Below are 24372 nucleotides of genomic sequence, written 5' to 3'. Positions count from 1 at the left end.
ACAATACTGACCCGCGCACGACAAGCTTCCTGAGGCGCGGGTTGTGCTCCGTCAGGGCGATGCCGACCATGCGCACGACGACCACGCCCGGAGCGGAGCGTGTGCCCTTCCCCAGGGAGCAGATCCCTGTGTCAGATACCGACTCCATCAAGCTGGGTGACCAGTCCACGCAGTTGACTCCTGGATGACGACCCTGCAACTGTCAATGGCAATGAATACCTCATGCGGTAAAGGAGCTGCTGGAAGAGGGAGAGGGAGGAAAGGCTCTCCCACCCCACCCTCCTCTCACCCACACCCACACACTCTCTCTCTCTCTCTCTCTCTCTCTCTCTCTCTCTCTCTCTCTCACACACACACACACACACACACACACACACACACACACAAAATTATATAAAAGAAAAAGCTTTCACTTCTTGCTTTGGTGTTTACAGTTCACATGGAGAAAAAGGAATCCGGAATCCCATAGTATGGGTAGAAAGATGTAAAAAAAAAAAATAAATAAATAAATAAAAAATTTAAAAACTGTTTAATTCTAGGCTACTAGCAAAAAAGGCAACTGCTGACAGGTGTGAATATTGGGGGATGAGGAGGGGGAAAAAAAGAAAAGAAAAAAAAAAGACTTATTACTGTTTAAAAGCTACATATTTTCAAACTGTTTACCCTCTACTGTTTAACCTCTTCAAAATACTCTCCATTACAACACATCTGTCCCATCGATACTTCCACTGTTTGAAACATTTTTTGTACTCATATTTAGATATGGCTGACAGCTCCTCCATTGGTTTTTTCCTTAAATTTTTCAATGTTGTCCAATCGGTGTCCTTTCATGCCCCTTTTCATGTGTGGAAATGAGAAAAACTCGCACAGAGCCAGATCAGGCTTATTTGCAAATAAGGTGCATGGGGCAGCGGATCCATGCCATTTTTAGCCAAAAACTGTCTAACAGAGGTGTGCTAGTGTGTTGTCGTGGTGGAAGAACCAGTCTTCCGTCTGCCTCAAATCGTGTCTTTTTGATGAACACTGTTGCGCGAGCTTCTCAAAACTTTCAGCTAAAAGGTTTGATTGATAGTCTGACCTGAAGGAACAAACTCTGAATGAACAATGCCTTTGGCATAAAAAAAAAATAAACACACACACACACACACACACACACACACACACACACAATCAGCATTGTTTTGATGTTTGACTCAGCAATATTTCAGACAGGGTGACGACAACATCTTCCATTTGCTTGACTGTGTTTCTGGGTCATGAACATAGCACAATGACTTATCACCAGTAATGATCTACGGCAGAAAATCTAGATCAGTTTGAAGCTGCTGTTTCAAAGCACGACATATTTTTAACTAGATGTTCTTTTGATTGTCAGTCAGAACCTGAGAAACAAACCTGGCAGCAACAGTTTTCATTCCCAAATCTTCCATGAAACTGAGCTTCAAGAGAACCCACTAATCTCAGACAGTTCATCAATTGTCTGTCGATGGTCTGTGACCACAAGCTCTCTTATTTTTTTTCAATATTTTCATCGATTTTGTCTGCTGATGGGTGTCCAGAACAAGGTTTGTCATCAGTCGACATGTTGCCATTTTTAAATCAAGCAAATCACTAGTACTTTTCCCCCCCTAACGTCATCTTGATAAGCTGTTTCCAACATTTAAAAGAGTTTCGGCAATATTTTTACCGAGTAGAAAACAAAAATTCATAGATGCACACTGTTCACTTCAATCTGCCATTATAAAAAATGGAACAAGAACGAAAGAGCGCTAGCAAAAACAATCACTGCAGATGAAAAGAACAAGCCAGGTCGACAACACAGGTGGCACTGAACTGACAATGAGTTGCGCTACACAAGCCTAGCGGCAGAAATGCGTACTACACTAGCTCCGCCCACGGCAATATTGTTCCAGTTTTTTTTTTTTTTTGTTTTTGTTTTTTTTTTTGGGGTGGGGGGGGGGGTAATTACAGACCCATCAGTTTAATAGGTCATGGCTGCAAAATACTGACAAATTATTTGTAGAAGAACGAAAAACACAGAGTTCAGCCTCAGGAAGGTCCATCTGCATTAGGAAGAAATGTAGGAACATGCGATGCAGCCCAGTCCATGTAACTTATGTACAAAGATAAACTGAAGAATCAAAATCCTAATTTTATATCACTTTTGATGTTGTCTGCTCGAATATTCTTTGAAATTCTGAATGTGTCAGTGACAAAATATAGCTAACAACAAGTTATGTATACCTTCTGGCACATCATAAATGTGTGCAGGACTGGGACCCGGACCTGGGACCTTTGACTTTCACATCCTGAGTTCGAGTCTCAGTCCAACAGACAGCTTTAATCTGCCAGGAAGTTTCAATATTAAATGGTTGTCTGAAAATGGACATCCCAGTTCTTGGAAAAAAAAAAACACAATATATTCAGTTCTGTACGACAAATAGAGTTATATCAACAACTGATGATGTACAAGAACAAGAGTCAGTAAATTGGGCAGCATGCTCCAAATTTTAGGGTATATACACTGCTGGCCACCGTAAATGCAACACCAAGAAAGACAAGAGGTAGCACAACAAAATTTATTTTGTAGATAACATGTTGACCAAGTATCAAATGATTACGTTTACAGACGTCTGTGACATGTGGTTCCTGCCAGAATCAGTAGCCAGAGTAGCTGCCATTGTTGGAGATCACCGCTGCCACACGTCTCGGCATTGAGTCAAAGAGACGTTCGATGTGTTCCTGGGGTACAGCAGCCCAAGCAGCTTCCACACGTTGCCAAAGATCATCTGGTGTGGTAGCTGGGGATGTAATCTGGGTCACTCGTTGAGCCAACCATGGACCACATGTTTTCTATCGGCGAAAGATCCGGAGAGCGAGCCGGCCAGGGAAGCACTTCAATCTGGTTATTGACGAAGAACCTTTGGACAATGCATGCCACGTGTGGTCGCGCATTATCCTGTTGAAATATGGCTGTGGCCGAGCCCTGAAGGTAAGGGAGACAACTGGCTCCAGCACCTCGGATATGTAGCGCCGGCTATTTAAAGTACCGGCAATACGTACTAAAGGCGTGCGAGAGTAATATCCAATACCGCCCCATACCATAATACCCGGTGCAAGACCAGTGTGGCGGTGCATAATGCAGCTGTCCAGCATCCTCTCTCCACGGTGTCTCCACACTCGAATCCGACCATCATGGTGCTGCACACAGAAGCGTTCCTCATCAGTAAAGACAACGTCATTCCATTCTGCCGTCCACATCCGTCTGTCATCACACCATTGGCGACGGAGACGTCTGTGGTTCTGCGTCAATGGTAGACGAAGCAATGGACGTCTTGCGGACAGACCACTCTGCTGTAAACGGCGTCGAATGGTACGCGCAGACACTGGATGATGCGTTACAGAAGCAATGTGCTTTGCTATGGTTCGGGATGTCACTGAGCGATCCGTCACTGCCATGCGCACAATTTGCCTATCAGCACGTGCAGTGGTGCACCGAGGTGAATGCGATCAACCACGTCGGTCCATCGTACCATCCTGCATCCAACGGTCACATATCCGCATTACAGTTGTTTGGTTTCGTCCAACACGACTAGCGATTTCTCTGTATGATAATCCACAATCTCGGTAAGCCACTATCCTTCCTCTGTCGAACTCGGATACTTGATCAAACGATGTTCGCTGTTGTCTACGAGGCATAACTGATCGCCTTGTGAAACAACCACAAGGTAACACACGTGCCGAACGTACACTCGTCGAAATCGCCAAGCCTTAAATGGCGCTATGAGGTGGCGCCACAGGCGCGCGTGATGTGCGTCTGCGCTGAAATTCTAATCAGTTGCATATCTCATCGCTGCAAACCCATGGTGTAAATTTCACTTGATTCGGATGCTTCCTTCAGGGTGTTGCATTTACAGTGGCTAGCAGTGCATATTGATGACAATTTGAACTCATTAAGCAAATAAATTTAGCTACTTTTGTCCAATTTTTAACTGCTAGTCTTGAAAGTAAGAAAATCACCCTCCTGAAATATTTTGCCTATTTCCACTCAATGTCTTGTGAAATAATTTTCTATGGTAACTCACCACTTCGAAAGAATGTATTGATTGCACAAAAACGAGTACTACGAATAGTATGTGGTTTTCAACCTCAGATGTCAAATAGGCACCACTTCAAGGAGCTTGAGAAGAACAGTGAGGTACATACCTACAATACTAGAGGGAAAAATGACCTCATTACCCTTTATTAAAGGTGTCTGACTCAGGAGTTCAATATGCAGCAACAAAAATCTTTGATCATTTGCCCAACACAATAATATGTCTGACAGGTGCACAGAATGTTTTAAATCTTACCTAAGATCATTCTATTCCATGGAAAAATTTCTATATACGAGGTGTGATGAAGTAACTGGAATTTTCTTTTTATTTCGTGGGCTTCGTCACCCGATTTTCAAAACTTTTTTGAATCTTGTTGGTACAAATTCCAGATGTATGTATGTATGTATTTTCAGCTGTTTTGAATATTTACTTTATTGTTGACAGTCTAAAGGGTTTACACATTTTTGAGGGCTCAACGAATTTTTACTTATGAAAAGGTTCTAGCAAAGAATATGCATTAAATTTTGCTTGAAATGTGGAATAAATGCAGCACCGCATTCAAAATGTCGATTGTAGCTTTTAATGACTCTAATATGTGCAAGACAAAAGTTTATGAGCGATGTAAATGTTTCAAGCACATTGATTGCTGATGTGGGAGGAATAAAGAAAATGGTTCTGGAAAACTGCCGAATCAGCAGCAGGCAGGTTGCTGGTGATGTCTGCATATCCTTTGACTCATATCAAGCAGTTTTTTCAGTTGTTTTTGGCATGAAATGTCTAGCAGCAAAGTTTGTTCCAAAATTGTTGAATTTTGACCAAAAAAAAAAAAAAAAAAATCATCATGCAGACATCGTTCTAGAATTGGTGAATGAAGTCGATAATGATCCAGAATTTCTAAGGACTCGGGAGGGGGGGGGGGGGGGCTGGGGGAAGGAGATATATATAAAATAGAAGGAAACATTCCACGTGGGAAAAAATATATCTAAAAACAAAGATGATGTGACTTACCAAACGAAACCGCTGGCACGTCGATAGACACACAAACAAACACAAACATACACACAAAATTCTAGCTTTCGCAACCAACGGTTGCCTCGTCAGGAAAGAGGGAAGGAGAGGGAAAGGCGAAAGGATTTGGGTTTTAAGGGAGAGGGTAAGGAGTCATTCCAATCCCGGGAGCGGAAAGACTTACCTTAGGGGGAAAAAAAAGGACAGGTATATACTCGCTCGCTCGCGCGGATATATATATATCTGCTTGTGTGTGTGCGCGCGCAGGCGCGCGCACACGCACGCACGCACGCACGCACACACACACACACACACACACACACACACACACACACACACACACACACACACAGATATATATATATATATCCTCCAGACAGCCCCACTCTCTCCCCACGCGATTTCCATATTTTTGGAGCGCTGAACAAAGATAATAGTTTCCGTCAACCTGCTTTTGCCAGATTGCCATTCTTTAACATCCTTTTTCTGCCGGATGTACCTGCCAGACGACGAAATTTTGTGACAGATCGCGAATTTCGCTTCACCCTGTATATTCTCCTCATAAACACTTTCTTATATTCATAACTGTTTTAATTTTCAGTCCTATCGCAGGTAGAAGAAGAAATAGCCTCAGTACAAAACATTTGAGGTAATTCCCCTCTCCCCCCACCCCCCCACCCCCCCCTCTCTCTCTCTCTCTCTCTCTCTCTCTCTCTCTCTCTCTCTCTCTCTCACAGTGTAATAGGCATACCTGGAGGTATTTGTACTAGTGTCTGAGGACAGTGTACTGCGTGCTTCAGGTTGGTCTTTTAATATGTCTGCTTGTGTCTGTATATGTGTGGATGGATATGTGTGTGTGTGTGTGTGTGTGTGTGTGTGTGTGTGTGTGTGTGTGTGTGTGTGCGCGCGCGCGAGAGAGAGTGTATACCCGTCCTTTTTCCCCCAAGGTAAGTCTTTCCACTTCCGGGATTGAAATGACTCCTTACCCTCTCCCTTAAAACCCACACCCTTTCGTCCTTCCCTCTGCTTCCCTGTTTCCTGATGAGGCAACAGTTTGTTGCGAAAGCTTGAATTTTGTGTGTATGTTTGTGTTTGTTTGCGTGTCTATCGACGTGCCAGCGCTTTCGTTTGGTAAGTCACATCATCTTTGTTTTTAGATATATTTTTCCCGTGTGGAATGTTTCCCTCTATAGCTATGACGTCGAAACCGAGGCACAATCATCCCAGTGGTATCTGCCTGAAAAGCTGAACACAAAGAAGTTCTATCACATGCAAAGGTTCTTCTCACTGTTTACTTCAATTACAATGGGATAGTGCAGTCTGAGTTCCTGTCTTATGGCCATACAGTCAACAAGGAATACTACCTGGAAGTTATGCGCTGTTTGCGTGAAGCAATGTGAAGAAAATGGCCAGACCTGTTGCAAAAGCACTTGTGAAAATTGCATCCCAATAAAGCTCCCGCATCACACCTCAGTGATTGATTGTGACTCCCCTCCCCCCCCCCCCCCCCCTGCTCCTTCTGCATTGCAGGGAGAAGTCTAAATACCCATCTTACACTGACCTTTTTTTGTGTGCAACTGATCATGCACAATATGGAAATTGGTTGTTGTAGATAACAATCTGACTGAGACCCCTACTATAAAGAGGGTGGTTACCGTCAATCGTCTCACTGTGTCACACCCATGACTTACCAGTGACCCATTATTCAGGATATTCGTGTGTGGCAGACAATCTTTGAAACTGTTTCAGTCTGACTTCTGTGTTACACTAGTGTCCCACAAAGCTTTGTCAAAGGCCTGTTTTACGTGACACGTGTCACACCTATGAGTAACTCTGCTACCGATCACATCACGAGTGGGTCAATGACACGAATGATCAACCGACTGTGGATACGTAGAGAACTATGGTGTTATCTACTAACATCACTCCTGTTACAATGATGGGTTTTCTCCGTAATCCATTTTGTTGTTTTACTTTGGGCACTAAGATTTTACAATACTTGCAGAGAGAAAAGCCTACATTGTGCATGAATAAAAATATACCATGGAAAATCAGGGGGAGAATAACAAGAACATGAATTAGGATATCTAAAACAACTGTTTTCTGGGTCATGCACGATCATTTGCAAATAGAAAAGGCCAGTGCAAGATGGATGCCCGGACTTCTGTCTGCAATGCAGAAGGAGCAGCACACGACTTGTTGCACCGAACTTTTGGAGCTGTGTCATGGCAACCTGAAATAAGTACTAGAAACCATTGTTACGGGGGACAAAACTATAGTTCTCTATTACGATCCTCCGTCAAAAAGAGGATCTCTCAAATGGCGTAAACCAGGAGAAGTTTCACCAGGAAAAGCAAAAGTCCACAAGAGTCATGCAATACTCTTAGGGGATTCCAGAGGAATTTTCTTAGCTGATTTCAAAGAAAAGAATACTGAGCACAATACAATGCTTCACTTCTGCACGAATTGTGCAACTCCATCAGACTAAAGAGGTGAGGAAGGTTTCACGTGGTGTTTGTTTTCTCCATGACAATCGCCAGTGCACCTGTAGGCAACTGCCAAGGCCACAGTAAAAAAAAGTGGCTTCTAGGAGATTGACCCCTTCTCCCTGCCCCCACCCTATAGTCCGGATCTAGCTTCCGAGTGCCTACTACCTTTTCTCCTAAGTGCAGAGAGATTTTTGAGGAAGGAAATTTGATTATGATGAAGTGTTCAGTCAGATATCAATGTTGAAATTTTTACAGTACGTTGCTATCATATAGGTGTACAAACTGTGCAAAAATCATATTTTTATACTTAGTCTCACCTGAGATAACTAACTTCAAACTTTACAAAAAATAAAAATTTTCCAAATTTCAAAAATTCATAAAAATTTAAGGAAACATTTGCAAGTGTTTTTGCTCTATATGAGGCAAGTAGTGTATAATATCTAACTATAGGAAAAAATAGACACTCATAAATCACTCCTTGTTTGTTATTTTTAGGCCTAAAAGATGGATTTATGAAAATTTGGATACCAAACTTTGGAGTTAATTTAGACTGGTTATTTTTGAATTTGGATATTTTGTGTCAGAGACAATGTTGTAGAGGACACTTTTCTAAAAACAATCATGTCAATTGCAATGTTGTAACTTAACCCAGTGCAGAGATATTCAAATTTTCACTAATGTCTCCAGACTGAACAATCGTCGCGCACCTGCAAATAAAAATGGCTGCCATCCAGTAAAGGTGACAGATAAATTATTTTAAAAAAACTGTTTTGAACTTCTCAAATATAGGGCAATCACATATAAAAAATTAAAATATTTAAAATTGGTCAAGCAACCATCACTGGACCACTTCATATGAATAAACCCGGCAGCTAAAGACAGCCAATTCAGTCTCTAGCAGCTCCGCTTGAGATGCGAAAATTAGAGATGAAGCGAAGGTAAAAGAAAAATTAGATATACTTGGCACGGTAAGTATGCTCATGAGGATGGTCTCTCACAACCTATCACCACAACAGAGCGAAATTACATGGCTGACAGCTCCCAGAACACACGAATGCACGCACACACGCGTGTAAGCAAGCAAGTAAACACATGGGGGGAGGGAGGGGGGGGGGATGTTGGCAGAATGTGGCACATTCCCTCATCATCACACCACGCACACCCTCCTCCCCCCCCCCCCCCTCCCATTCACTGCTCCTCTCATTTCCATTTCCAGTTTCCCACCCCACCTGCTCCCTACCCCAAAGCACAGATACTGCACCTGGTGGCACTCTGTCATTCTCCATCTAATCCCGGCATGCTCCACCGAACAGCATTCTCCTCTCCCCCACCTGTGCCCTGCTGTCCCTTCCCCTTCCCTGGCCCCTCCAGACTGCTGCTATTCAACAATTTCAGGAGGTGGTGGTTGTTTTTTTTTTTTTTTTTTTTTTTTTTTTTTTTTTTTAGGGCGCAGTACTGCTATGGTCATTAGCGCCCGGTCCGTGGCTTAGGAAACAGTAAAAAACCAAAATTGAAAACCAGCAGCAATGGGAACGAAAGTCATAAAATTGGAGAAACTAAAAGCAGATAGAAGGCTTAAAAATCCACTACAAATTTCAGGAGTGACATACCACTTCGAAGAAATTTGTCTCTCTGTCTGAAAAATGATAGTCATAACCTTGAGCAAGCATTTTTGTTATTTCAGTAAGTGTTTGTTTTGTGTCACATATTATGCAGGAAGCATGTAACGAGAGTGAAAATGGATGCAGCATATCTGCAAGGCAGGGGTGATGGGCATCTGGATTCCTACACACTCATTCATAGGTGCAGTTATTATGTGAAAACGCCATCCCACTGCAGAGATTCACTGTGAACCACAGAATCTCCATGTGCGAGACAATGGTCATGAAGTCACTTGTCAAGGGAGAGACACAGAGAACAGAGCTAAATTACAAATGCAGATACTGATTGTGAGCTTCATTAAAGTTGTATGCTATAGAAAAATCTAACATGGAATGAATACAAAAGAGGTAAAATGCGTGTGCAATAAAGAAGCAGCATGTGAATTTATTTTGTGGTGACTGGTGGGCACGGACTTGGCATCTTCGAGAACAGTGTGCTGTCTTCAGATAGAGCAACACAGTCCAGTCAAACAAACAGAGTAAAGTAAAGGCCACCACTTGTAGCCTATATAGTCCACCTCATTACAATGCCCGAACAACAGTAGCGGCATTACATTCCAAAATGCATTCCAGTCAGACCCGAAGGAGGTGGTCATCATGTGTGTGAGCTGTGTTTCATTTTCCGAAGAATGTGTTGATCAAAAGCTAAATGTGTAATGGTCTTTTCATTTGCCTGCCTGCAACTCAATTTGTCACCTTTATGGTGAGTAGGAATCTATGTTTTTCCTTATACTGTTATTACACTCATCCTCATAAATAAAGGATAATGCTGATACATGGTGAAACAACGCAATGGTGGGCAGTTTGTGGGTTTAAATCACCTCGGGGTATGGCCATGCGGTGCATCTGACCTGCGGTCACCGCACGGTGGCGTTGGCAGCAGTTCACATACGCAGAGGTGTGTTGGTGCATGTCAGAGTACGGTGCAGCGAGTAAGTGTGCAGACGTTTTCAGACATGGTAATAGTGACAGTGTTGAGAATGGCTCAAAGAACACATATTGATGACATTACGAGGGGTAGAATACTAGGGCGACTGGAGGCTGGTCAAACACTGCAAGTCGTAGCACGGGCCCTCTGTGTGCCACAAAGTATGATCTCAAGATTATGGCAATGATTCCAGCAGACAGGAAACGTGTCGAGGCGCTACAGTACGGGACGTCCACAGTGTTCAACACCACAAGAAGACTGATCTCTCACCATCAGTGCCCGCAGACAGCCACGGAGTGCTGCAGGTAGCCTTGTTTGGGACCTTACTGCAGCCACTGGAACAGTTGTCTCCAGACACACAGTCTACAGACGACTGAACAGACATGGTTTATTCGCCCGCCCGGAGACCTGCAAGGTGCATTCCATTGATCCCTTGTCACACGAGAGCCCGTAAAGCCTGGTGTCAAGAACACAGTACATGGTCATTGGAACAGTGGTACCAGGGTATGTTCGCGGACGAGACCAAGTACAGTCTGAACAGTGATCCTCGCCGGGTTTTCATCTGGCGCGAACCAGGAACCAGATACCAACCTCTTAATGTCCTTGAAAGGGACCTGTATGGAGGTCGTGGTTTGATGGTGTGGGGTAGTATTATGATTGGTGCATGTACACCCTTGCATGTCTTGGACAGAGGAACTGTAACAAGTCAGGTGTATCGGGACATCATTTTGCACCAGTATGTCCGCCTTTTCAGGGGTTCAGTGTGTCCCACCTTCCTCTTGATGGATAATTATGCACAGTCCCACTGAGCTGCCAGCGTGGAGGAGTACCCCTTGAAACAGAAGATATCAGGCGAATGAAGTGGCCTGCCTGTTCTCCAGACCTAAAACCCGTCGAGCACGTCTCGGATGCTCTCGGTCGACATATCACTGCATGTCTTCAAACTCCGACAGGCACTGGTGCAAGAATGGGAGGCTATATCCCAGCAGCTGCTCGACCACCTGATCCAGAGTATGCCAACCCGTTGTGCAGCCTGTGTATGTGTGGACGGTGATCATATCCCATATTGATGTCAGGGTACAGGCGGAGGAAACAGTGGCGTTTTGTAGCGCATGTGTTTGGGACAGCTTTCTCAACTTATCACCAATACCGTAGACTTACAGATCCGTGCCGTGTGTGCCTATATTGTTAGTGCCAGTTTTGTGTAAGGCCAATTCTGCAATTATCCTTAATTTATGAGCATGAGTGTATTTACAGTATCATCTGCTGCATGGCTGCATTGCACTTCTCTCTGTTTTACACTTTTCTTCTCCTGGTGATGGATTTTCTTAATTGTAACAGTTACAATCTTTAGTAAAGGTGTCACTGCATAAAACGATTTCAGTTCTGAATACAAAGCGCAACTGAGGAATTTTTACATACATGTTCAACTTTTTGTCTCGCAGAAGCATAAAGCACGAGACACGTTGCCCGCAATCCGAGAGAGAGGCAGGCACAGCTCATTCCCCCCTCCCCGGAAAGTCTCCTTACCCCGTGGTCTACACAGCAGTCCGTCTCACTCCGTCCGCTCCCCACAACTCCCACTGGCAGTTGGAAAACTCACTGCAAATACACCGTACAGGAATAACGTGCGAGAGTGCCCCAGCAGAGTCACTCTTAACTCACCGCAAATCAGACAGAGGTAATTGCAGAAAAGGCAACCCACTAGAGAGAGCAGGGGAACCGCGAGACGACATGACTACGGCGTTACCGTGTGCCCGACCTCGTGGTGCCAGCTGCTGTGGGCGTGCTGGTGGTGGTCCACGTCGTCGGGCGGCGGGCTGCAGCGCCCCCCGGTGCCCCAGCAGCCGCAGTTGGCGCCGCCGTAGCAGGGCCGCCCGGCCCCGCTGCCGCCGCCCCACTCGGGCGGTGACTCGCCGCAGCGACAGCGCGGCACGGGCCAGCGCCCGGCCGCGGAAGCGCCCGCGGTGCAGGGCAGCAGCTCGGCGTCACTGCCGTCCGACGAGTCCGAGCTGTCGGCGACGGCGGACGCGACGGCGCCCGGCCGCTCCAGCAGGAGCTCCTCCAGCCGCTGCAGCTGGCTGAAGCACATCACCTCCGGATCCCCCACCGGTGTCTGCCTCAAGTCCAGCACCTGCCACACCCGCGAACAAAAATTAAAATACGGGACACCCGAGGGAAAAGGACCATTTTAAATCTGCACTACAGCGAGCTCTGGAGTATCCGAGTTAACGAGAACCTGACACCGAACAAATAGCAGATCAAAATCCAGACAATCGAAAACTGCTATTTATTATATTTACAAAACAAGCTACATTTCACATTTTAAAATCCTCTGCACACCAGACACATTAGTTGCCAGAAATAGACAATTTATTTACAAAACTACACTTACACTAAATTAATCCGTATCACTTTGAAACTTCCTGCAGGATTAAAACTGTGTGGCAGATAGAGACTCGAAATCGGGATCTTAGCCTTTCTTTCAGTTAACTTTTGGGATATATTTAGCCAATTTTTCTGTTTCTGCTCTCCATTCATTATCTTCCTGATGAAAGGGTCTCATTTTCCAGATAGTCAAAGCATTAATATAGTGGAATATGCTCGAATGACAGACCACCAGATTTAAGAACCTCAGTGTTTGCTGTAACAGGTTCCTCAATCACCTCTTATTCCCTCCACTGCCTATATATGCCTCATTTAGCTGCTCAAATGCCACATACCTGTGCAGATAGCCAAGTGTGTTAACCTGCCACTTAACAGACGCACAAAGGTGAGGCTGAATCAGATCGAATCTGCCTACATCTACTACGTGGCTACTCTGCACATCACACTTAAGTGTCTGGCAGAGGGTTCAGTGTCAGTGTGCGAACCATTCAACGAAATATCAGCAATATAGGCTTTCGGAACCAAAGGCCCACTCGTGTACCCTTGTCGACTATGCGACATAAGCCTTTACGCCTCACCTGGACCTGTCAACACTGACATTCGACTGTTGATAACTGGAAACATGTCGCCTGGTCAGACGAGTCTCACATCAAATTGTATCGAGATGGACATGTACAGGTATGGAGACAACCTCACAAATCCATGGATCCTGTGTGTCAGCAGGGGACTGTTCAAGCAGGTGGAGGCTCTGTAATGCTGTGGGGTGTGTGCAGTTGAAGCAATATGGGATCCCCGATATGTATAGATATGACTGACAGATAATACGTACTTAAGTATTCTGTCTGATCACTTGCATCCATTCATTCATGTCCATTGTGCATTAGGCACTTCCAGCAGGACAATGCGACACCCCACACGTCCAGAATTGCTATAGAGTGGCTGCAGGAACAGTCTTCTGACTTTAAGCACTTCCACTGGCCACCAAACTCCCCAGACATGAACATTATTGAGCAAATCTGGGATGCATGCAACATGCTCTTCAGAAGAGACCTCCAACCCCTCATACTCTCATGGATTTATGGACAGCTATGGTGTTAATTCCCTTCAGCACTTCTTAAGACATTAGTCGGGTCCATGTCACGTCGTGTTGTCGTACTTCTGCAAGCTCGCGGGGGCCCTACACAATATTAGGCAGGTGTATCTGTTTCTTTGGGTCTTCAGTGTGCAGTTCTCAACATCACAGGTGGATAATGGCTAAACTCATTGATGAACCCAGACCCTCTGAAACTTCAACACAGTTCTGTTTCGGACACAGGTTTTCATTCTGCAATCTACAGGATGGATGGGCAACGAATGAGTAACACTGCGCATGCGTGCATGTGCATGTGGGTTTTATTTGCATTGATTTTTGAACTTTATATATGTATTATTAATCTTATTATTTTCTTTACTACTACTTCTACTACTACTACTACTGCACATGTGATGCAATTCTTTCTTTATTTTTCTGTTCTGATTGTATGTTCTGTAAAACTACAAATGTATTCTATACATACTACGTTCAAAGAAATAAAGTGAAAGCAGACTGCCAAGACAACATTTCTACAAACTCCAGGAAATCTTTTTACATGTCACAAAAAGATCTACCATATAGTAGTTCCATGGTTGAGAGAGCAACCATGAATTTGGTACAGAGTTCATAGCAAGACAAGAATTTAAACTTATAGTGGGTGGATTAACTAGACACCGTACACGAGAGCCTCGGCAGAGCCTACGATGAATGTCCAGCGCAAGATGTTAAAATAATTATTGGAGACCTCAATGTACAGATTGGGAAAGAAGATCATTACCGTCCAGCAAAAGGTAAGCATAGCCTCCACGAATAAACAAACGATAACGGACAGAGTTGTTCAGTTTGCACTATAACATAACATGGTTGTAGGCAGCACAATGTTCCCACACAAAAGGACCCATAAAGCAACATTGTTAGCACTGATCAGCATACCTACAGCCGAAATAATCACGTAATTATTGACGGCAGGCATACATACCTACAGAGGACTTAATGTGGAGTCAGACCACTACCTCGTATCTGCAAAACTAAGAGCTCTAATATCTAATGCAAGGAAAGATGGAAAGGAAGATCTCAAAGAAAGTATGTGGCATCAAAGCTAAGTAATGAATAGCTTGCTGAAACGTACTCTGAGAAGGTTGTTTAGAATATTACACTATACACACCCTGTGTAAGTGGTAGTCTGGATCAGGAATAGAGTTCTTGCAGGGACACAGTCACTAAGGCAGCAGAAGAAGTGCTAGGGAAAGAAGGAAAACGACCACGGAATTCCTGGTTTGATGAAGATTGTAAAATAATAAGACATGAAAAAAAAACTTGGCTTATAGGAAAATGCTTCAGAAATCTTTTACACATTTAGTGGTAAGAAGTTATTAAGATAAAAGTAGAGAAGAGAAGAAACTGCTTTGGAAGAAGAAAAGTGAGAGGGAAGAAAGCAGACTGAAGAATTGGAGACAATTGAAAAATCAAATGATGTCAGAAAATTCTATCAGAAAATTAATGGTGAAAGAAGAACACTTCAGCTGCATATTAATATATGTAAAAGGAAAAATGGGGAATTACTAACTGACGATCAAGACGATAGAATATCTTAGTGAACTGTTGGATGCTCCAGAGCCCCCTATTGAAGAGATCCTAATCCACCCTGAAGAAGATTAGGAGGCCATAGTCACCCCCCTTCCTACCACCCCCCCCCCCCCCCAACCCCCCTCTCTCTCTCTCTCTCTCTCTCTCTCTCTCTCTCTCAAGGACAAGTAGACAACCAACTGAAGAACAAAGCATTAGGGACTGGTAACCTAATATAAAGACTATTGAAAGCTGGATAAGTTGAGTTAAATGGCAGAGCATACAAGCTTTTGCGCCGTATCTGGGAAAAGGAAGAGTTGCCAGATGAATGGAATGACAGTGTGTTTGATGCACAAGAAAGGAGATATACACTCCTGGAAATGGAAAAAAGAACACATTGACACCGGTGTTTCAGACCCACCATACTTGCTCCGGACACTGCGAGAGGGCTGTACAAGCAATGATCACACGCACGGCACAGCGGACACACCAGGAACCGCGGTGTTGGCCGTCGAATGGCGCTAGCTGCGCAGCATTTGTGCACCGCCGCCGTCAGTGTCAGCCAGTTTGCCGTGGCATACGGAGCTCCATCGCAGTCTTTAACACTGGTAGCATGCCGCGACAGCGTGGACGTGAACCGTATGTGCAGTTGACGGACTTTGAGCGAGGGCGTATAGTGGGCATGCGGGAGGCCGGGTGGACGTACCGCCGAATTGCTCAACACGTGGGGCGTGAGGTCTCCACAGAACATCGATGTTGTCGCCAGTGGTCGGCGGAAGGTGCACGTACCCGTCGACCTGGGACCGGACCGCAGCGACGCACGGATGCACGCCAAGACCGTAGGATCCTACGCAGTGCCGTAGGGGACCGCACCGCCACTTCCCAGCAAATTAGGGACACTGTTGCTCCTGGGGTATCGGCGAGGACCATTCGCAACCGTCTCCATGAAGCTGGGCTACGGTCCCGCACACCGTTAGGCCGTCTTCCCCTCACGCCCCAACATCGTGCAGCCCGCCTCCAGTGGTGTCGCGACAGGCGTGAATGGAGGGACGAATGGAGACGTGTCGTCTTCAGCGATGAGAGTCGCTTCTGCCTTGGTGCCAATGATGGTCGTATGCGTGTTTGGCGCCGTGCAGGTGAGCGCCACAATCAGGACTGCATACGACCGAGGCACACAGGGCCAACACCCGGCATCATGGTGTGGGGAGCGATCTCCTACACTGGCCGTACACCACTGGTGATCGTCGAGGGGACACTGAATAGTGCACGGTACATCCAAACCATCATCGAACCCATCGTTCTACCATTCCTAGACCGGCAAGGGAACTTGCTGTTCCAACAGGACAATGCACGTCCGCATGTATCCCGTGCCACCCAACTTGCTCTAGAAGGTGTAAGTCAACTACCCTGGCCAGCAAGATCTCCGGATCTGTCCCCCATTGAGCATGTTTGGGACTGGATGAAGCGTCGTCTCACGCGGTCTGCACGTCCAGCACGAACGCTGGTCCAACTGAGGCGCCAGGTGGAAATGGCATGGCAAGCCGTTCCACAGGACTACATCCAGCATCTCTACGATCGTCTCCATGGGAGAATAGCAGCCTGCATTGCTGCGAAAGGTGGATATACACTGTACTAGTGCCGACATTGTGCATGCTCTGTTGCCTGTGTCTATGTGCCTGTGGTTCTGTCAGTGTGATCATGTGATGTATCTGACCCCAGGAATGTGTCAATAAAGTTTCCCCTTCCTGGGACAATGAATTCACGGTGTTCTTATTTCAATTTCCAGGAGTGTATTTAAATGCAGCAAATACAGAGGCATAACACTCCTAAATATTGCATTTTAAGTATTGTCAAATATCGTGTTTGAAGTAGACTCTCACCCACAGCAGAAAACATTATTGGAAGTTATCAGTGTGGGTTCAGACCAGGAAAGTCAACTGTGAATCAGATATTTACTCTCCCACAAACAGTAGAAAAGACCATGTTTTTATTGATTTCAAATCTTCATATGGCGCGATAAATTTGGCCTAACTTTATGAGGCAATACGGAAATTTTGAGTGCCTGAGGAGTTAGTGCATTTGACAGAAGTCACCCTAAGGCACCCCCTGTGTACTGTGTGAGTGCAGTATATGCTATCACCCCAATCTTCACACAAACTGGGCTAAGACAAGGGGTGAGCTTTCCTGCCTACTCTTCAATCAGGCACTTGGAAAAAGTGGTGCAAGGATCAGGTATCCAGACAAGAGGTACTATCTACTATAAGTCCGTACAACTGATGGGATATGCAGATGATATGGACCGAATGAGAACATTTAGAGATCTACAAAGAGCCTTCTCAGCTCAAAAACTGAGGGAGGAGAAGATGGGTCAAGAAAATTAATGAAGAGAAGACAAAGTACATATACAGCGTGGTCCATTGATCGTGACCGGGCCAAATATCTCAGGAAATAAGCGTCAAACGAAAAAACTACAAAGAACGAAACTCGTCTAGCTTGAAGGGGGAAACCAGATGGCGCAATGGTTGGCCCGCTAGATGGCGCTGCCATAGGTCAAACGGATATCAGCTGGATTTTATTAAATATGAACCCCCATTTTTATTACCTATTCGTCTAGTATGTAAAGAAATATGAAAGTTTTAGTTGGACTACTTTTTTCACTTTCTGATATATGGCACTGTAATAGTCACAAACATATGGCTCACAGTTTTAGACGAACAGCTGGTAACAGGTAGGTTTTTTAAATTAAAATACAGAACATAGGCACGTTTGAACATTTTATTTCGGTTGTTCCAATGTGATAAATGTACCTTTGTGAACTTATTTCTGAGAACGCATGCTGTTACAGCGTGGTTACCTGTAAATACCACATTAATGCAATTAATGCTCAAAATGATGTCTGTCAACCTCAATGCATTTGGCAATACGTGTAACAACATACCTCTCCCCAAGGAGTAGTTTGCCTTCCATAGTGTTCGTACATGCATTGACAATGCACTGATACATGTTGTCAGGCGTTGTCGGTCGATCATGATAGCTAATATACTTCAACTTTCCCCACAGAAAGAAATCCGGGGATGTCAGATCTGGTGAACGTGCGGGCCATGGTGTGGTGCTTCGATGACCAATCCACCTGTCATGAAATATGCTATTCAATACCACTTCAACCGCACGCATATTGGAAGTACATCCCCATTCTGTCATGCAGTGAAACATCTTGTAGTAACATCGGTAGAACATTATGTAGGAATTCAGCGTACATTGCACCATTTGGATTGCCATTGATAAAATGGGGGCCAATTCTCCTTCCTCCATAATGCCACACCATACATTAACCCGCCAACGTCGCTGATGCTCCACTTGTCGCAGCCATTGTGGATTTTCCATTGCGCAATAGTGCATATTATTCCGGTTTACGTTACCGCTGTTGGTGAATGACGCTTCGTCGCTAAATAGAACACGTGCAAAAAATCTGTCATCATCCCGTAATTTCTCTTGTGCCCTGTGGCAGAACTGTACACGACGTTCAAAGTCGTTGCCGTGCAATTCCTGGTGCATCGAAATATGGTACTGGTGCAATCGATGTTGATGTAACATTCTCAACACTGATGTTTTCGAGATTCCAGAGTCTCGCGAAATTTGTCTGCTACTGATGTGCGGATTAGCCACGACAGCAGCTAAAACACCTACTTGGGCATCATTATTTGTTGCAGGTCATGATTGACATTTCACACATGGTTGAACACTTCCTGTTTCCTTAAATAATGTAACTACCCGGTGAATGGTCCGGACATTTGGATGATGTCATCCAGAATACCGAGCAGCATACATAGCACACGCCCGTTAGGCATTTTGATCACAACAGTCATACATCATAATGATATCGACCTTTTCCGCAATTCGTAAATGGTCCATTTTAACACGGGTAATGTAACACGAAGCAAATACGGTCTGCACTGGCGGAATGTTGCATGATACCACTTATACATTTGTGACTATTATAGTGCCATCTATCACGAAGCGAAAAAAGTGGTCCAACTAAAACATTCATATTTCTTTACATACTACACTAATATGTAATAAAAAATGGGGGTTCCTATTTTTAAAAATGCAGTTGATATCCGTTTGACCTATGGCAGCACCACCTAGCGGGCCAATCATAGCGCAATCTAAATTCCCCCTTCAAGCGAGACAAGTTTCGTTCTTTGTAGTTTTTTCGTATGATGCTTATTTTGTGAGATATTTGGCCCGATCACGATCAAGGGATCACCCTGTATAATGGAACAAATCAACCTTTACAGCACACAGTAACCCATAACACAACGACTTTCGCACGAGTGGAATGTTTCACTTATCTGGACGCAAAGATAGAAACAAATGGCGGCACTGACTGAAATTATGGCCTGCATAGTGCTTTTAATTGATGTTATTTTGGAGTGCTGTGACTTTTTAAACCCAAGCTTGTATCACGAGTGACTAAGTGCCGACTCTATAACACTCTGATATGCCCAGTACTTACGTATGGTCCAGAAACATGGACAGCTACAGAGCAGGGTGAAAGTAGACTGAGATCACAAAAGAAATACACTGAGTAGAATCTTTGGACCTGTGTATGAAAATGGGAGTTGGCGGAGGCGAAGGAATGCCGAGCTTTGTGACTGCTGTAAGGAGGATGATGTGGTCAACTTCATAAAGTTGTGTAGATTGAGATGGGTTGGACAAGTAATACAACTTGATGAGAGAGATCCTGCAAGGAAAGCCTGCTGCACTGAACCTGCAGCAACAAGAGCAAGAGGACGATCAAGGTTGGAGAAGACACTGCACGAGTTGGTTGACATAACTGGAGGTCTACCGTGAAATCCATAGAGAAATGGTGGAACATTGTCAAAGAGGCTAAGTACCATCTTGGGATGTAGTGTCAATGAAGAAGAGAAAGATATAACAGTTCCATGTGTAAGCAGTTAAAAAAAAAATTCTTAATTCAGATATGAGCCCAGGACTTTTGGTACAACAACCTAACGCTCTACCAACTTACCCACAGCAGCAACGTGCACATCTTCAAAAACACACGTTTCCTGTGTTCTGGTAATTCTGGTGTTACTTTTATTAATGTTTGCATCCATTCTGCTGGACGACAGCACACAGAACGCACTAGATTGGAATTTTGGTTGATACTTTATAGACATACAACATTTGGTACAGATCTGAGTGGCATCTGGCAGTTTGGATGTAAGTCATCTGTCTACAGGTGCCGCAGTGACGTTATGGCATTCTCAAACTGACGTGAGTTTAGGCTTGCCGCCATTGACACCAGTCCCGTGGCAGCTGGTAAATTGTAACAAACAGAAGATTGAGCTGTTGGGACATTTTACGGCATCTGCCCCGTGCAAGTCAGTGGTTCGTTCCATTATATTTTTGGTGGTTGCTGATGCCAGTATTGAAAACTTTTTTTGGAGGGATGCATTTCAGGCATCTGGATTTTCTGTCACCGATACAGTTTACCCTGTGTCCGATCAGGCACCGTATTCTCAGTTGGAAATACTGTGTGAGGAGTTGTCAGACTTGTTTTCAGAAGGTATAGGGTGTGCTATGAATTGTTTTTGCTCATACTTCTTTAAAATCCAAAGCTCGGCCTCATTTTTATGTGCGCGTCCTATTTCTGTCACCCTGAGAGGTCAAGTGAAAGCAGAATTGGACATATTTCAATCTCTAAGGTGATGCAACCTGTTATGGCACACGTATGGTAATCTCCGCTGGTTGTAGTTCAGAAGCCGTCTGAGAAACTCTGCCTCTGCGGCGACTTCAGTACTACTGGCAACACGCAGTCGATCGTGGATACACAGCCTCTCAGGAAAATATCAAGTGGCCAGTACTTTTCTAAAATTTATTTGTCTGAAATATGTCTGCATATTCCCACGGATGAAGAGTCTAGGCAAGTTCTGATTTTGAATACCTCTTTTGGTCTCAATATTTGCACCCGTATTGTTTTACAGCAATTTTAAGAGCAATTGACTATGCCTGTCCTGGGTTGCATTAATTATCTGGATGATACTGTAATCATGGGCTCCTCCATGACTAATCGCTTGAAAAATTTGTGCACTGTTTTCTGTCTCTCGTCCGCAGGTTTACTGTAAAACCTCGCAAAATCTCAGTTTTTTCAACCCTCTATTGTTTATTTATCTGGGGTTAAAGATCTCGTGAGAAGGTTTCACCCTCTGCCAGACCACATTTCTGTTACGTCCACACCCCACCTCTCATCCACAAAGGAGCTTCAGGCCCTCCTGCAGAAGATAACCTTCTACCATAAATTACTGCCGGGATGGCAACAGTGACCTTCCCATTGCACAACTTGTTGCACAAGAATGTACCACTTTGCTGGAGTCCGGGTTGCGAATTTTCTTTTCAGATGTTGAATTTCAAACTATTCTTGGCCCCTTGTTTAGCTATGTTCCCTCTGGACCAGCACAGAGTTTTGCCTCACACTATAGCCTCGGTGCAGTCATAGTGCACAGACTTGTTGAAAGCTTTGAACAAACTATTGCTTCCACTTCAATCTCTCACTCCAGCCCAGCAATGTTACTCTGAGGTGGAAAAAGAGGCTCTTGCCATAGTCTATGCTTAACAGAAATTTCATGTTTTTTATACGGCTCCAAGTTTCACCTTATTACTGCCCATAAACTGCTGGTTTCCTTGTTTAACCCTCACATTCCTTGCTTTACAAAGCAGCACACCGTCTACAAAGCTGGGCACTGTTGTTGTCTCACTACAATTATGAAATCCATTTTCGATCTATGTTTAAACATGCCAATGCGGACACCTTGTCCCGCCTTCCTGTGGGTCCCGATCCTGACTTCGATCACAAAGAAACGCTTTGCTTACATCTCGATATTGAAATGCAGGCAGCAGTCGAGGGTTCCTCAGTTATGAGATCGTGCACAGCAGCTGCTGTCGGTGCCGATCTGATTAAGCAACGGACAAAAATAATAAGTGATGAATATGACTAAATTACTTTTTTACAACAATCTTCATTTTAAATTCAACCTGTGCTTGAAATCTGTTCCCAGTGGGACAACTATTTATGTGAGCATAAAAAACATCTCAATTTGCAAAGTTTGTAATAATTTTTTTGTATTTTGGTATGAATAAACAAGTCTGATGCTGACAGAAGTAGTTGTATTGCTGTAACGGCTACAGTCGGTACCGGCAGCTTCCTCGGCCCAGGCAGCCTGTCAACTTCAGAGAGCAGGTGACACACTTGTCAATTGTGTCAACATACTCATAAATAAAAGCAGACTTAATAGTTAAAATTTTTAAAAATTACAGAAATGTTAAGTTTGAAACAATTGAAATTTATTCATATATTCTAGTAATATTGTCTCTGAGCAGAGTATGGAAAACTAAATTCAGTTGTGACCGTAACGAGTGAATATCGGCGCAAAGCAACGCACTGCCTTCAGACTTCTCAGAAATAGCTAATCCTGTCAGCCATCGTGCCAACAGTCTCCTCAAACTGACTGATTAATACTTCCCGTTTCACTGACACAAAAACCTTCCAAACATTCACATCAAGTTAAACGCACTTCAAGACACCTCAATAGGTGTGACAGACAAAACAAAGTTGCACAAAGTAAGCACAAACCTCCAAGCTCTTGAAGCCAAACCGGCAGGAGAGGCTGATGTACGGGAGCGAGTCGACGATGCCGGGACACTGTGTGATGCGGAGTACCTTCAAGTGAGCGCACTTGCTCAGTGCCATCAGTGAGTGTGAATAGAACCATGGGCACCTGTACCAAGCACAAACACAAACCAGTCACAAACTAAATGTGCACATGCAGACGCTGCTGATTCCCATTTCTGACATTGTACTGCTGCTACTACTACTACTACTACTATTACGAAACACACACACACACACACACACACACACACACACACACACACTCACTCACACACTCTTACTCTCTCTCTCTCTCTCTCTCTCTCTCTCTCTAGAGGGAAACATTCCACGTGGGAAAAATATATCTAAAAACAAAGATGATGAGACTTACCAAACAAAAGCGCTGGCAGGTCGATAGACACACACAAACAAACACAAACATACACACAAAATTCAAGATTTCACAACCAACGGTTGCTACATCGGGAAAGGGGGAAGGAGAGGGAAAGACGAAAGGATGTGGGTTTTAAGGGAGAGGGTAAGGAGTCATTCCAATCCCGGGAGCGGAAAGACTTACCTTAGGGGGAAAAAAGGACAGGTATACACTCGCGCACACACACACACACACACACACACACACACACACACACACACACACACACATCCATCCGCACATACACAGACACAAGCAGACATTTGTAAAGGTAAAGATTTTGGGCAGAGATGTCAGTCGAGGCGGAAGTACAGAGGCAAAGATGTTGTTGAAAGACAGGTGAGGTATGAGCGGCGGCAACTTGAAATCAGAAATTAGCGGAGGTTGAGGCCTGGCGGATAATCTGAACCATTACACCAACAACCTGAAAACAGCTTTCACATCCTGCAACTACCCTCCCGACCTGGTACAGAAGCAAATAACCAGAGCCACTTCCTCATCCCCTCAAACCCAGAACCTCCCTCAGAAGAACCACAAAAGGGCCCCACTTGTGACAGGATACTTTCCGGGACTGGATCAGACTCTGAATGTGGCTCTCCAGCAGGGATACGAATTCCTCAAATCTTGCCCTGAAATGAGATCCATCCTTCATGAAATCCTCCCCACTCCACCAAGAGTGTCTTTCCGCCGTCCACCTAACCTTCGTAACCTCTTAGTTCATCCCTATGAAATCCCCAAACCATCTTCCTTACCCTCTGGCTCCTACCCTTGTAACCACCCCTGGTGTAAAACCTGTCCAATGCACCCTCCCACCACCACCTACTCCAGTCCTGTAACCCGGAAGGTGTACACGATCAAAGGCAGAGCTACGTGTGAAAGCACCCACGTGATTTACCAACTAACCTGCCTACACTGTGAAGCTTTCTATGTGGGAATGACCAGCAACAAACTGTCCATTCGCATGAATGGACACAGGCAGACAGTGTTTGTTGGTAATGAGGATCACCCTGTGGCTAAACATGCCTTGGTGCACGGCCAGCACATCTTGGCACAGTGTTACACCGTCCGGGTTATCT

The 24372-nt window shown here is 44.6% G+C and overlaps 1 protein-coding gene across 1 annotated transcript in view; it reads right to left on the bottom strand.

Moving 5' to 3' along the window:
- LOC124718667 overlaps positions 1-24372 on the bottom strand; it is a 98568-nt gene that overhangs the window by 41802 nt on the left and 32394 nt on the right. The window contains exons 5-7 of the mRNA XM_047244293.1: positions 22846-22990; positions 11946-12317; positions 12-199 (exon numbers count right to left, since the gene is read on the bottom strand). Coding sequence (XP_047100249.1) covers positions 12-199; positions 11946-12317; positions 22846-22990 — 705 coding nt within the window. The remainder of the gene's footprint in view (positions 1-11; positions 200-11945; positions 12318-22845; positions 22991-24372) is intronic.

This window comes from Schistocerca piceifrons, chromosome 10, assembly GCF_021461385.2.
Source record: "Schistocerca piceifrons isolate TAMUIC-IGC-003096 chromosome 10, iqSchPice1.1, whole genome shotgun sequence".
Taxonomy (NCBI): domain Eukaryota; kingdom Metazoa; phylum Arthropoda; class Insecta; order Orthoptera; family Acrididae; genus Schistocerca; species Schistocerca piceifrons.
The sequence above is the reverse complement of the archived record's forward strand: the minus strand, read 5'-3'. Positions and strand labels throughout refer to the sequence as shown.